Here is a 13,002-nt window from a genome sequence, read left to right as displayed (position 1 = left end):
CTTCACAACAACTTTCCAAATGGATAGTGCAAACAATTGCGCTGTCCTACCAATTGGCTAAATTGGATTTGCCATCTACTTCAAGAGGTCATTTTACAAGGGCTGTGACTGCTTCTTTGGCTTTTGCATCGGGAGTTCCGATGGAAGATGTTTGCAGAGCTGCCACTTGGGCTACCCCATGTACCTTTGCCAGACACTACAGACTTGATGTCAGCGCCAGACAAGACTGCTCTTTTAGCAGGGCTATCCTCTCTTCTATTCTTCACTGATGACACCTCCCTCCTCCAAGTCTGGGTAAGCTTGTTATTCTACCTATATGTGTGATGCACAGAGGCCACGACAAAGAAGAGCAGGTTGCTTACCTGTAACTGATGTTCTTCGAGTGGCCATCTGTGCAGTCACACAACCTACCCTCCGACCCCGCTTGGTGTCATGGGTGGTCCGACTTCCTTCTCTTCGATGCTAGGATCTCTTTAGATATTTGTTGTACCACTGAAATTTTTGTTTTTTGCCATCATGACAATAACTTTACTAAGGGAGCGAACGTCGGTCTTTCAAAGACTGGAAAATGGCGGACACTCCGCTCCTTATATAATGCTAGGAGGGAGGGGGAGCGGAGTTCCCGCCAAAAAACCGTTAGCTGTTAATCTTCCGGCCAAAGGCACTGCGCAGGTGCAGAACCCATATGTGTGACTGCACAGATGGCCACTCGAAGAACATCAGTTACAAGTAAGCAATCTGCTCTTCTCCCTTGCCTTTCGCTTCCCTTCTTTCCTCAGCTATTTGTAATGCTTCCTCAGACAGCCATTTTGCTTTCTTGCATTTCTTTTTCTTTGGGATGGTTTTAGTTGCTGCCTCTTGTACAATGTTGCGAACCTCCAGCCATAGTTCTTCAGGCACTCTGATCTGTCTATCTGATCTATCTGTCAGATCTAATTCCTTAAATCTATTTGTCACCTCTACTGTATATTCATCAGGGATATGATTTAGGTCATACCTGAGTGGCCTAGTGCTTTTCCCTACTTTCTTCAATTTAAGCCTAATTTTTGCAACGAGAAGCTCATGATCTGAGCCACAGTCAGCTCCTAGTCTAGTTTTTACTGACTGTATAGAGCTTCTCCATCTTTGGCTGCAGAGCACATAGTCAATCTGATTTCTGGGTTGACCGTCTGGTGATGTCCATGTGTAGAGTCGACTCTTGGGTTGTTGGAAAAGAGTGTTTGCTAGGACCATCGTATTCTTTTGACAAAATTCTACCAGCCTGTGCCCCGCTTCATTTTGTACTCCAAGGCCAAACTTGCCTGTTATTCCAGTTATCTTTTGGCTCCCTACTTTAGCATTCCAATCCCCCATGATGATAAGGACATCATTTTTTGGAGTTAATTCTAGAAGGTGTTGTAGGCCTTCATAGAACCAGTCAACTTCAGCCTCTTCAGCTCCAGTGGTTGGGGCATAGACTTGGACTATTGTGATGTTGAATGGTTTGCCTTGGATTCGAACTGAGATCATTCTGTCATTTTGGAGATTGTATCCCAGTACTGCTTTTCCTACTCTTTTATTGACTATGAAGGCTACTCCATTTCTTGAGGGATTCTTGCCCGCAGTAGTATACCTGATGGTCATCTGAATTAAATTCATCCATTCCTGTCCATTTTAGTTCACTGATTCCTAAGATGTCGATGTTCAGTCTTGTCATCTCTTGTTTGACCACATCCAGCTTGCCTTGATTCATGGATCTTACATTCCAGGTTCCTATGGAGTACAGATCTTTGCAGCATCGGACTCTCCTGTCACCACCAGATACATCTGCAACTGAGTGTCCTTTCGGCTTTGACCCAGTCGCTTCATTCTTTCTGGTGCTACTAGTACTAGCTCTCTGCTCTTCCCCAGTAGCATATTGGACACCTTCCAACCTGAGGGGCTCATCTTCCGGCATCATATCTTTTTGCCTTTTGGTACTGTCGATGGGATTTTCATGGCAAAGATACTGGAGTGGGTTGCCATTTCCTATTTTAAGCAATTTTTAAGTGCACCCTTGCTCATCTTGCAAGCAGGTAAACAAGCTAGGTATTAAAGCTTAGTGTTACAGCTGAATCCATGCTTAAAATTTATCGTGTTAGCCAGCACTTTGAGCTCGCTTTAAATCAGTGTTTCTAAAATCTTGAATTCTGAATTGGAGAATTTGTAATCTTGGCTCATTCGGGCACAAGAAAGCATCCCAAGCTGGGATTCTGACAATAATCTGTACATGCTTGCTTGGCATATGCTTGCATGAGAGGAAGAATCTGCAATGGATCATGGTTTAAGTATCAATGAATCCTGGCTTAAAGTTGTGTGTGAACATGTTCAGTGATTAATTCTTGGCGCATGTACTGGAGATAATCTTTTTAAAAGCCACCTTGGCTCCTGTGTCCTCCTGCAAGAGGAAAGGACACCAGAAGAGCTAAAGATGTCCTTCTGCTTAACCATGAGCATGCATTTTTTTGTTGCGTTACACAGTAATAACCTCCTACACTTCTTCGATAAGCTCACAAAGGCACCCGTTCTGAAAACGTACGACTTAAATATACAACTTAAGCTACCTGGTTAAAAGCTAAAACAAACTGATCAACTGAAAATCGCCACTTGGTGGATGCTCATAGTTTGGAAGCACTCACAGATCTTTTAAGAGCTGAATTAACCGTGAGAGATTTCAGTTCCCATAAGCACCCACTCCCAGAAAGTTTTCTAACACAGGAATGGTGGTTGGGGGCGGGGGGGCGGGGGAGAGTTTGATTCCTAAACTACTCAGAATGGAGGAAAGAGGAAGTTGCCTTGTAATGAGTCAGCACGCGGATGCGTTCTTCTTACAACCCTCTAGGTCATTTCCAGTTCCCCAGCCACTGGGGTTAGAAGCTGGCACTTCCGCATCTCATGTGCACACTCTGTCAGTGAGTTATGAGCTTTAAATTTGTTCAGTGCGGGCCAAACAGAACACACGTCTTTGCTCCAGGTTGTTTTTCCCCTGCATGAAGTTCTCAGAAAGACAACCTGTTGAAGGTTGCAGAAGGCGGCCCCTAAACATTACAGAAAGCATACATTCTACTGAAAAGACTTGATAGGAATCAGAATAGTGCATCATTCCAGTATTCTGAGGCTTTATCCAACTGGAGAAACAGTTTGCTAAACCCAAGCAAACGCAGTTCACCTTCCCTTCTTACCAGGCAGGGATACTGAAGCTTATGCAGCTAACAGCAAACCATGGGTCGTCTGTTGGCTGATACAGGGATAAGAACACATAATCCTTGCCTATCATTTTCCTCAACAGCTTAGTAAACTTAGATCTGCTGCTTCTACAGCTAGATCCATCAGTGATTAGCATCCATCAGTTTATTCTAATGGGTATCATAATGGTTGGCACTGAACTCCACCAAGTCTTGACGAACTGGTTAAGCTGATCAGGTCATTCTGTCTGCTGTACCCATGAGCATGATAGCCATTCTGTGACTATATTTATGCCTCCATCCTGTGAGTCATATGGAGTATGCGACAAGGCAGAACATGCTGTCACCTCCCACGGTATCATTTGGAGCAGAGATGGCCTGAAGGAAGACATCCAGAGGTTTTGCCCTTCAACTCCCAGAAGTCCCTGCCTGCATGACCAAAAGCCAGCAAGCTGGAACTCTAAAACATCTGGAGATCTACTTTCTGGCCATCCAAATTTAGACTAAGAACCTGCAGCCCTTCAGATGTTGGGAATTCAAACTTCACCAGCCCTGGCCAACATGAACAGTTGCCCAGGGATAAGGGTAAGTTACACTCCCCCACCCCTGATTTAGAGAAAGGCAGAAAAAACATGTATTAGTAAATGCATTTAAGAACATAAACAGAGCTGCCCCGGATTGGATCAAAGGCCAGTCTAAGCCAGCATCCTGTTCCTACGGTGAAGAACCAGATCCCCACACACCACCTCTGCTACCAGAGGTAAGATACAGCCCTCATGGCCAGTAGCCATTGATAGCTCCTGGTGGCCATCAATTGCCTCCATTTGACTGCCTTTCAATGCATCCAAGTTTGGAAAAGAAGATTTCTGAGACAAAGGCCTTGCTGCTCCAAGACTGGAGAAGCCCTTCTCTCATGGTGCAGCAGAAGACCAGCTTCCCCGTGAAATTTAGGAGGAAAGCACAGATGCTGCTGATGAACAAAACGGCACAAGCTGGTGCTGCCTTTGTTAGCCCTTTCAGCTTCAGGATGCCGCCAGTGAGCCCTTTCAGGGTTTGTTGCCTACATTGTCAGATTGTTTTCCAAAATTTGTGTTGTTTCTAGAAGGGGCTGCTGTTTAGGATGTCCACCTTGGGAACTTGCAATATCAAGGCTGGCCCAGACTCCTTTTCCCAGAGGAGGCAGATGTAGAAGGAGATCCACAGATTTCAGAAGGGGTGGAGGCTGACGAAAGGAGTAGGCAAAGAGCACAGCGGGATCCCCGGAAGATCCTGCTCTGAAGCACCGCTGCGCTACAGCAACCGAGAGCGTCCTCTGCCCACTCTCACGAAAGGAACACGTCCCTTTCAGTCTGATTTGGGTCCCAGGCCTCCTCCGTGTGGTCCTCTTTTGCAGGCAGACAGCGGTCGGTGGTGTCCCCATTGATTTCTTCCAGGGGGTGATAGGCGTACCTGCTACGCCCATGTCGGCCAAAGGAGCCCCTGCAAAGTCTGATGTTCACCAGGACGCTGACCAGAAGCAGCTGCAACAAGACACATATGACAATCCAGGCCTTCCTATGAAAGCAAAATCATCATAAAATATGAGTCAAATAAAGTAATATTAGGAAATACTAATACTAATGAGGGAGGCCCTGAACCTGTCCTTGGGAGCAAGACGGTCAGTTGTGGATGGCTGCACCACCTAATTTTTGGGTGCTCCACTCTGCGCCCGGCACTTTGCCCCATTCATGAGAGTCTGTGACATTTTCTGGGGCCACCATAGGAAGCACCTCCGATCAATTTAACTCAAACCCTGTGGATTGCATGTGCACCGACTTCCCAGAGGGCTTGGGAATGTCATGCACCTAGTGCATTTCCGTCGCTTCACTACTTGAACTCTATGGAACTCGTGAAGTCGAAAGGCGAATGCGCGCGTGCAGCTTACCATGAGAACAGCGACTCCTCCTGCTGGGCCTTCAGCAGACACTGCGCGGCTGATGGAAGACACAGAAAGGAGACTGGGGTGAGGCGTGATGTGTGGCTGCCAGCACGCAGGAAAGAGGGCCGTTTTCTGAGATGGCACAGTCCTGACTTCTGAGCCACGGAGGCCTGAAAGTCACAGGAGCCTCGGGAGTTGCCAAGTACTGGTTGGACCTGCGGTCCCTGCAGCCGAGTGCTGTCAAGGTGGGCGGGCAGTTGCTCGCCAGGGTTTCGGTCCGGAGCAGGGGACTGAATGGGGAGCTTCGGCAGGCCGAGCGAGCACTCTGAGCTGTGCCCCTGCCTGCAGACCAGGCTGTTTGTGCACACAGCTGGGGCCCTTGTGCCACAGCCCTCCTCTCGACTGGGGCCCCGAGCACATACCTCCGGCTGAGCCACTCGTCCCGGGCAACTCCCAAGTCGAGTTGCAGCTGCCCGTCCTGGGGTCGCAAGGACACTGGTTTGGGCACTGGCAGGCGTGCTGGCAGTTTTTTCCGTACTGTCCAGGGGGACATGCTGTGAAAGGGATTGTATGATGTGGGTTACAACAGGACAACGACAAACAGCTGGTGGACGTGGGCTGGATCCAGCTTTACTAAGATTAGACCCATTGGGAAAGGGGGACTTCAGCTAGCTGTGAGTGACTGGTTTCAGCTCTGGAGAACCAGTGTGGTGCCGGGGAACCTCCTCAGCCATGGAGCCCACTGGGTGACTTTGGGCCAGTCACAGACTCACAGCCTAACCTCCCTCACAGGGTTGTTGTTGTGGGGATATGACTGATAACTGGAGGAGAATGATGTCGGCTGCCCTGAGTTCCTTGGAAGGAAAAAAAAGGCAGGATGGAAATAATATAATACATAAAATAAATAAGACTAAAATTGGATCCAGGCCTATGCTACCAGCCCGATGAAGTGTAATGCACCCTTGGAGCACAGTAGCTTGGGCTCTGGGCTGCTTCTGGGGAGTGCACCTTGCAAATTCTTGTTGAGCCATCGAACCCACAGGGTGTTCGTGACAATACGCAGGACAGGAAGTCTACTGCTCCAAGATCCTTGTAGAGAAGTAGGGATTACAAAAGGTACAATAAACACACAAAAATCATCTCCAGCTTTTGTTAGATCAACTAGCTTGTGCTATGAAGTCTGTTCCAACATTGCACTGGGCAGACGGCTGAGCAAGAGGCCTCACAGGCACCCGGACTTCGCCAGAGCGAGGGAAAGCTCTCTTACCGTCGTCACAGAGGGTTCCTCGGAAGCCCTCTGCACACCCGCAGGATCCGTTCATGGGATTGCATGTCCCTCCATTGCGACAGAGGCACTTCTGCGCACAGCCATCGCCGTAGGTGCCCAGGGTGCACGCTGTGGTGGGGAAGAGAGGAGGAGGTGGCACTGGGTGCTGCAGCAAAGAGGCGGGTTGGGTGGAGAGGCTCCCACGTTGCCCCGCGCAGGGGAGAGGTGGCTTGCACGCCTATACTACAATCTAGAGTGTCAGCAGACAACGCCACTTCCGCTGGAGGAGTGAGGGTTGGACCGGGATGCGGGAGATGTGCTTGTAATCACCACTCAGCCATGACCCTCAGCAGCGGACTCTGGCCCAAGCCACTGTTTCTCAGCCTGATCCCCATCACAGGGCCGTTGTGAAGATAAGGGGAGGGGAGGGGAGGGGATCTTGTGAACTACCCTGGGATCCTTGCAGAGGGGAAAGGTGGGCTCTAGGTTCGATCAGCAACACTCTACGCTCTGGTTTAAAAAAGCTTCCCTGCCCTCCTAATACCCTTGTGATGAGACGTGCAGTTTCAGCCTAGCATTGATCAGAACTTTGTGTGCAGTTGAGATTTCTCTCTGGAAGGCTGCCCTGGGACTCTCTGCTGGTCATTTTCTGTTCTACTCTGTATTTCATTGTGGTTTGCCATCTTGAGCACCACTGGGAAGGGCGGCCAGATAGACCTTAACAAAGAAATTTAAAACAACACACAAAAACAAGGCAGGAAAAGGAATATATCCAGTAGATAAAAGCAGCAACTGGTTGAATTAATTGCAGCATTTTTATAATGCCCTCTCGGCTATTTCACACTGCTATCCTATGCATCCTCACCTGGGAGTAAGCCCACTGAATTCAGTGGAAATGCACTTCTGTGTAGGCATGTATAGGACTCCACCAATATGGATACATACCCTGCAAAATTCCCAGGGGTGAGCTATTTGATTAAGGACGCAGCCCCGTGCAGGCTTGGCCCTTTTTCCTAAAAGTGCATGGGTAAGTACCCATCAGAAGCAAACTCTGGAGGCTCCTCGCATCCCACCAACATCCCGAAAGCTGGTTACCTTCACTGCAATTGGCGCCCATCCACCCGGCGTCGCAGAGGCATCCCACTGCAGTAAAGGGAAAGAAGAAGAGGGATCATGGACCAGGAGGTGCGTTTTGCCTGGACGAGGGCAAAAGCCCCAGGGCGGATGGCAGAGCTGGGGACTTGGGGCACAGGGCGAGGGCAGACAGAACCGGGACTGCCACGGCGAGCATCGCTCTGCCTCCGTCTCTGCTGACCTTCCACGCCTGGAAGCGAGAAAGATGAAGCGCTGGATAGGGAAGCGGGAGAGCTTCAGTTCGGTTCACAGCTCGCCTAAAAACACTCTCCACAATCCTGAATGTGAACCAGACCGCACATCCTCAAATGTTCATGGTTTCCCCAGCTGACGTTTGCAAAATCTGCACTTAAAAATGCGCAACTTTTTCCATTTAAATGAACCATGAAAGGGTTGCAAAGGAGAATGGAAGTAAATTTTGGAGAATTTCCGCAAGCTAGTTTGTAGAAAGATTTGTAGGTACACCTGCCCTTCCCTGCAGCAAACAGGGTCGCTCTGGATGAGATGGCTAGTGCTGGTGATGCTGATTCTGCAGCTCTGTTCCCATCGGGTTTCAGTTCTCATTAAAGGAGGAGAACAGCCTGGTCCCCGGGGAAGGAGTGAGGGGAGCACAGCCCTGCCGGCGCTTCTGGGCCTCCCAGTGCAATCACAGTGTTCTTCTGCTTCACTTGGCCGGGCTGGGATTGGGAAGAATGGATACAAAGTGGTTCCACCCATGGCTGCGCCGCAATTTCCCAACCTGGAGACTCATCAAGATTCCCGTGATGTGCAGCTCTCTCCCTCACTTTCATCAACACATCCCAGGGAAGCTGCTGAGCTGAGCCAGGGCCTGAAGGGTGTTTCGGGGCAGACATAAGTAACAAGTGGAAACCCAATCCAGACAAGATGGCAGCACCATAGTTTTGGAAGCTGGAGTGCTGATAGGCCTTTTTCATTCCGGGGCTGTAACCCCTGCCTGGAAGCCAGGGGTGTTCCGCTCCCACCAGCAAGGTCCTTCTAAAAAGCCCCGTCTTTTCGTTGTGCCGATTTGCTACTAACTGCACGCTCTTTTTAACACCAGGGCTCCACCCCTGCCTGTCTGCTCCACGCACGATCGTGGTCTTACTCTCTGTGCACATCCCGTGCAGGGTGCAGTTGGAAGGGCCACAGTCCAAGACGTCACAGGCTGGTCCGCTCCAGAAACCCCCGCTGCACTGGCACTGCCCGAGCACACAGCGCCCATGCCCACTGCAGTCTGGGGGCCAGCATACAGGCTCATGGATGCAGATGGCAGTGGAAATCTTCCGTGGGCAGCGCCACATGGGGTTAGACGCGCTGGAAGAAGGGAGCAGAGAAACACCAGTGGGACCGGAGGACGCTCCGGAACCTCGACGCCTCGCTCTGGGAGGAAACCACGAGGTACGAAGACCAGGGCTGCCCTTCCAAGAGGAGCCCCACCCCGCCCCGCCCCGCTCTGTGCCCCTTTCCCAGGGGCACTGCCCCATTTCCCCTGCCTCCATTGCCCTTTCTCCCACAGCATCCAGGGCACCTGCTCTCCTCCGATTCGGTGCGGCTGTCTCTTCCGCTCTGCCTCAGACTGCCTACGGCCCGAGTGGCCGGGGGGGACCCGAGGACCCCGGCTGACTCGGCACCAAAGCTTAGCCAGGGTCTTGTGTCCCCCCAAGCCCAAAAACTCTGCCAGCACCTTCCCCTGCCCTGCAGCAAACCTTGAGTCATCATCCTGCGGCCCTTGTCTTGTACAGTCTGACAGCGGCGCCCCACGTGAGGCGTCCCTGGCAGGGCTGAGCAGCTCCCCAGGAGGAAAGGAGACAGCACCAAGGCCTGTCACCCGGAGAAAAGGGGCAGGGAAGGGAGGCAGCCCTCTCCCTTTCTTGGAATGCTACATGCTCAAGGGTTGGCCCCATGAAGTTGGTTGGTGGGAGATTTGAGACAGAAAAGGAAAAGGAAAGCACGCTTTGCACAACACCCGGTTACCCATGGCGCTTGCTTCTGCCAGAACCAGGTGGCCTGAAAAGGGGACTGGGCAAATTCCTGGAGGAGAAGGGCCCCAGAGGCCACAGGCCTTAGTGTGCCAACTGCTCTTGCCCCGTGTGCTCCTGGGGGCAGCAGGCTGGTCGCTGTGTGAGCAGAACACCTGGCCAGAGGGGCCCTTGCGCTGGTCCAGCACTGCTCCTGGGTTCCTACAGCCGTGATGGCCGGCCACCATCTCAGCTCCTGCATGCCAGAGCTGTAGGCCCTTTCTGCGTCTGGGGACCCTCAGACTGAACTGCAGTCCTGCACCTGGGCACATCCTCCTCGTGACGTTCCCTGAGAGCTGCCCACAGAGACAAGAAAGCCAGGGGCTGCCCGCACCCCTTCTCAAGCTGAATCATTCCTCAGGCCCCAGAAGACTACGCAAACACAGCTTCGCCCACTCCAGAACTGGCATATGGCTATTCTAACCCAGTTGCAGTGGCCTGTTCAAAGGTTGATGGAAGCTCTTGGAGTTCCATCCGCTAAGCTGCAGCAATCGCCCCTCCTGTTCGTGCAAGCCCCCAGACGAGAAAGAACACCAAGCAGCATCACTGCACTGCAACTGGACGCTCAGTGGCAAGGATGTGTCAATGTGGACAGGACGGAGCCGCCCCCCAGGGCACCTACCAGTGATCTGACGGGTAACTTGCAAGCGTTCCGTTCAAGACCAAGGTTGCGGATCCGCCGCCATCCAGGTTGATCGCGTTGACAACCCCGTGCTGTTGCAGGAAGTCGGCCATTTCCCAGAGGCTGAGGCTATGCAATGGCAGGGGAGATGTGCAAGGCAGGCAGTGCTGCGTTCGACCTCCAAGCCGGCTGTGGCCAGCCACCAACTTGCAAGGAGGCTGGAGCAGGAGCAGGAGCAGTCGCGAGCCCCTGGGTTGCAGGGGCTTGCCCACTTAATGCTAGGAAGCAAGGTTCTTTGATCCCCCTGGAGCTCTCGAGTCAAAAGAGGAGGGCTCTACCACATTCATCAATGCAGCAATAAGGACGAACTCCAGCTCCCCCACCCCACTTCCGAAGAGAGCTCAATTTGAGTCACAGGTCGCCAGGACCACCACACGAGTGCCCGCGTTGGAAAAGCTGCATGGCTCACCCTCTCGCGTCCGTCTGCCCGTCAACGTGCAGCAGCACCAGCCGCCCTTGCCTGTCGTGCCCCACAGCTGTCCTGGCGGACACAGTATTGATGAATCTGTCGAAGGTCCCTGACCGGAGGGAGGGAAGGAAGGAACGCGTTGCGAGCAGCTGGGAAGCCACCCGTCTACCGCATTTTTCTTTTCTTTTTCTCTTTTTATGGAGAGCTGTTCCCCAAGTCAGAACAAGCTCTTCTGGACATCAGTTCTACCAGGTGGACAAGGAAGCAGCTCTCCCACCCAACAAGGCCACACCGAATAATGACTGTGCGTCCGTGGCTTGCTTTTTCGGAATAGGAAGAGGCTGGTGTTTTTCTGGCAGATGCGAACTGCTACGCTTGCATGGAATTCCTGGAGCCCTGGGGTGGCACCCACCACCTGCTTGCATCCAGCAGGGCTGAATGGCACATGGATACAGGGACACCAGGAGGCTTGGCTGTCTGTCTTCCAGAAAGGCCACAAGAGGACACACTAGTCCAGAGGGCCGCACTTCAGCTGGGGGGCAGCTTGAGGCCCTTACCTGTTTTCTGGGTCTCGTCGCATTCCACTGCGCGACTCTGGTTGATATACACCTCCCCGTCTCGCAAGAGCCAAACCACGCCGCTCACGAGCTGCACGAAGGGGTTCTCTTTGGCCAGCACCTCCTCCTTGGAGAGGTAGCTGAAAGAGACAGCAAAGGAATCACCTTGGGGGGGGGAGGGGGCAAGATGTTTGGAAAATGCAGGCATGAAGGTTCAGGTCCACACAGAGTCAGATCCCTGAACTAGATGGTTGGCGCTTGGAGGGGAAAGCACCTGGGACCGCATGTAGCCACCCTGAGTTTCACAATGGGGGAAAGGTGGGATAGAAATATGACAAGCAAAAACTCAAACGTGCCTTCCTTTTCTTTGCCTGCACTTCTATGTTCTCTCTGCATTTTAACCATAGAGCCAATCTGGGGTCCACTACAAGTCGGCACTTGGGGCTGGGTTGTGGCCCAATGGCAAACGCTGGAGATCCGTCTGATTCTGCTCACCACCTTGGAGGAGCCTGGGAAGGACTCTACAGGGAGCCTCCAGGAAGCCGCCCCATGTTCAGCTCGTCCCAGGGGTGATAACCTCGGCTGCATCATCACGCAGACTGCAAGCAAAAGGCAGATTTTGCACAGCATCTGCTGCCCACTAATGTTCAGTTGACACCTATTTGAGGCCTGAATTCTCAAGGTTCAAGACCTTGTGCCGTAACACAGGGTGACCCCAAGTTCTGATTAATTCTCTGCCTTTCTTTAACCCAGTTAGAAATTGAGCTTCCAGCCCTAACCAATGTTCCCTTTAGAAGCCCCAGGGGTCTCAAAACTCTGTTACAGTATTTGAGCCTGCATGGCTGGAGCATTGGATGAGGACTGCTGGGACCCCGGTTCAAATTCCCACTCAGCCATGAAGCGCACTGGGTGACCTGGACCTCAACTGACTTACAGGGTTGTAGTATGGATAAAATGGGGGCAGAGAAGCTTTGGATATGCATGGAGCTCTTTGCAGATGTAATAGACAAACATGCATCAAAGAAAAATAACCAACTGGGAGCCAAAAATGGAGGAGGAACAAAATCATAGAAACAAAGAAACAGAGTGCATCAGAAGGGGCTTCCCGGGCCATCTAGTCTGACCCCAGCACCAGCCGGCTCCACTCACAACATGCCCACCATGTGGACGTCCAGCCTATCCTTGAACACCCGCACCGATGGGGCCTCAATGACCTCTCGTGGAAGCCCATTCCACACCTTCGGGGTCCTCACTGTCAGGAAGGGCTTCCTGGCATCCAAATGGAACCTTGGCTCCCTGAGCTTTGCTCCATTGGAGCACATCCTGCCTTCCTCTGCAGAGAGAACAGATCTCTACCCATCTCCATGTGACATCCCCTCACATACCTGTATGTTGCCAACATACCTCCTCTGAGTCTCCTCTTCTCCAGGCTGAAGAGACCCAATTCCCTCAGTCTCGCCTCATACGGCATCCCCTGCAAACCGGTCACCAACCTTGTGGCCCTACGCTGCACTGACTCTAATCTGGCTATATCCTTTCTGTAATGAGGGGCCCAAAACTGAACACAATACTCCAGTAGCGGGTGCACCAGAGTCGTACAGAGTGGTAGTAATACCTTTCTCAATCTAGAAGCCACACTTCTGGCTATGCAACCAAGGGTGGTGTTCGCCCTCTTGACCACCGCATCACACTGCTGACTCATGTTTAGCCTGCAGTCAACCAGCACCCCCAGGTCCCTTTCACAAGTGCTGCTCTCCAGCCACTTGCCACCTAACATGTACTTATGACAGCTATTCCTGTGCCCCAAGTGCAAG

General features: G+C 51.9%; 1 protein-coding gene across 4 annotated transcripts in view; it reads right to left on the bottom strand.

Annotated features, from left to right (window-relative positions):
• Window positions 1–2,518: 2,518 nt before the first annotated feature.
• NAGPA (N-acetylglucosamine-1-phosphodiester alpha-N-acetylglucosaminidase) overlaps window positions 2,519–13,002 on the bottom strand; it is a 15,113-nt gene continuing 4,629 nt past the window's right edge. The window contains exons 3-11 of one of the 4 annotated variants that reach the window (XM_044445664.1): window positions 11,189–11,328; window positions 10,632–10,740; window positions 10,163–10,291; window positions 8,628–8,836; window positions 7,484–7,531; window positions 6,389–6,517; window positions 5,544–5,675; window positions 5,128–5,176; window positions 2,519–4,757 (exon numbers count right to left, since the gene is read on the bottom strand). In XM_044445664.1, coding sequence (XP_044301599.1) covers window positions 4,526–4,757; window positions 5,128–5,176; window positions 5,544–5,675; window positions 6,389–6,517; window positions 7,484–7,531; window positions 8,628–8,836; window positions 10,163–10,291; window positions 10,632–10,740; window positions 11,189–11,328 — 1,177 coding nt within the window. In that variant the 3' untranslated portion in view covers window positions 2,519–4,525. The remainder of the gene's footprint in view (window positions 4,758–5,127; window positions 5,177–5,543; window positions 5,676–6,388; window positions 6,518–7,483; window positions 7,532–8,627; window positions 8,837–10,162; window positions 10,292–10,631; window positions 10,741–11,188; window positions 11,329–13,002) is intronic. The other 3 variants (XM_044445666.1, XM_044445665.1, XM_044445667.1) reach the window with 3 other exon arrangements.

This window comes from Varanus komodoensis, unplaced genomic scaffold, assembly GCF_004798865.1.
Source record: "Varanus komodoensis strain SLA01 unplaced genomic scaffold, ASM479886v1 scaffold49, whole genome shotgun sequence".
NCBI lineage: Eukaryota > Metazoa > Chordata > Lepidosauria > Squamata > Varanidae > Varanus > Varanus komodoensis.
Note: the sequence above shows the minus strand (reverse complement) of the source record. Positions and strands in the feature narration are given on the sequence as shown.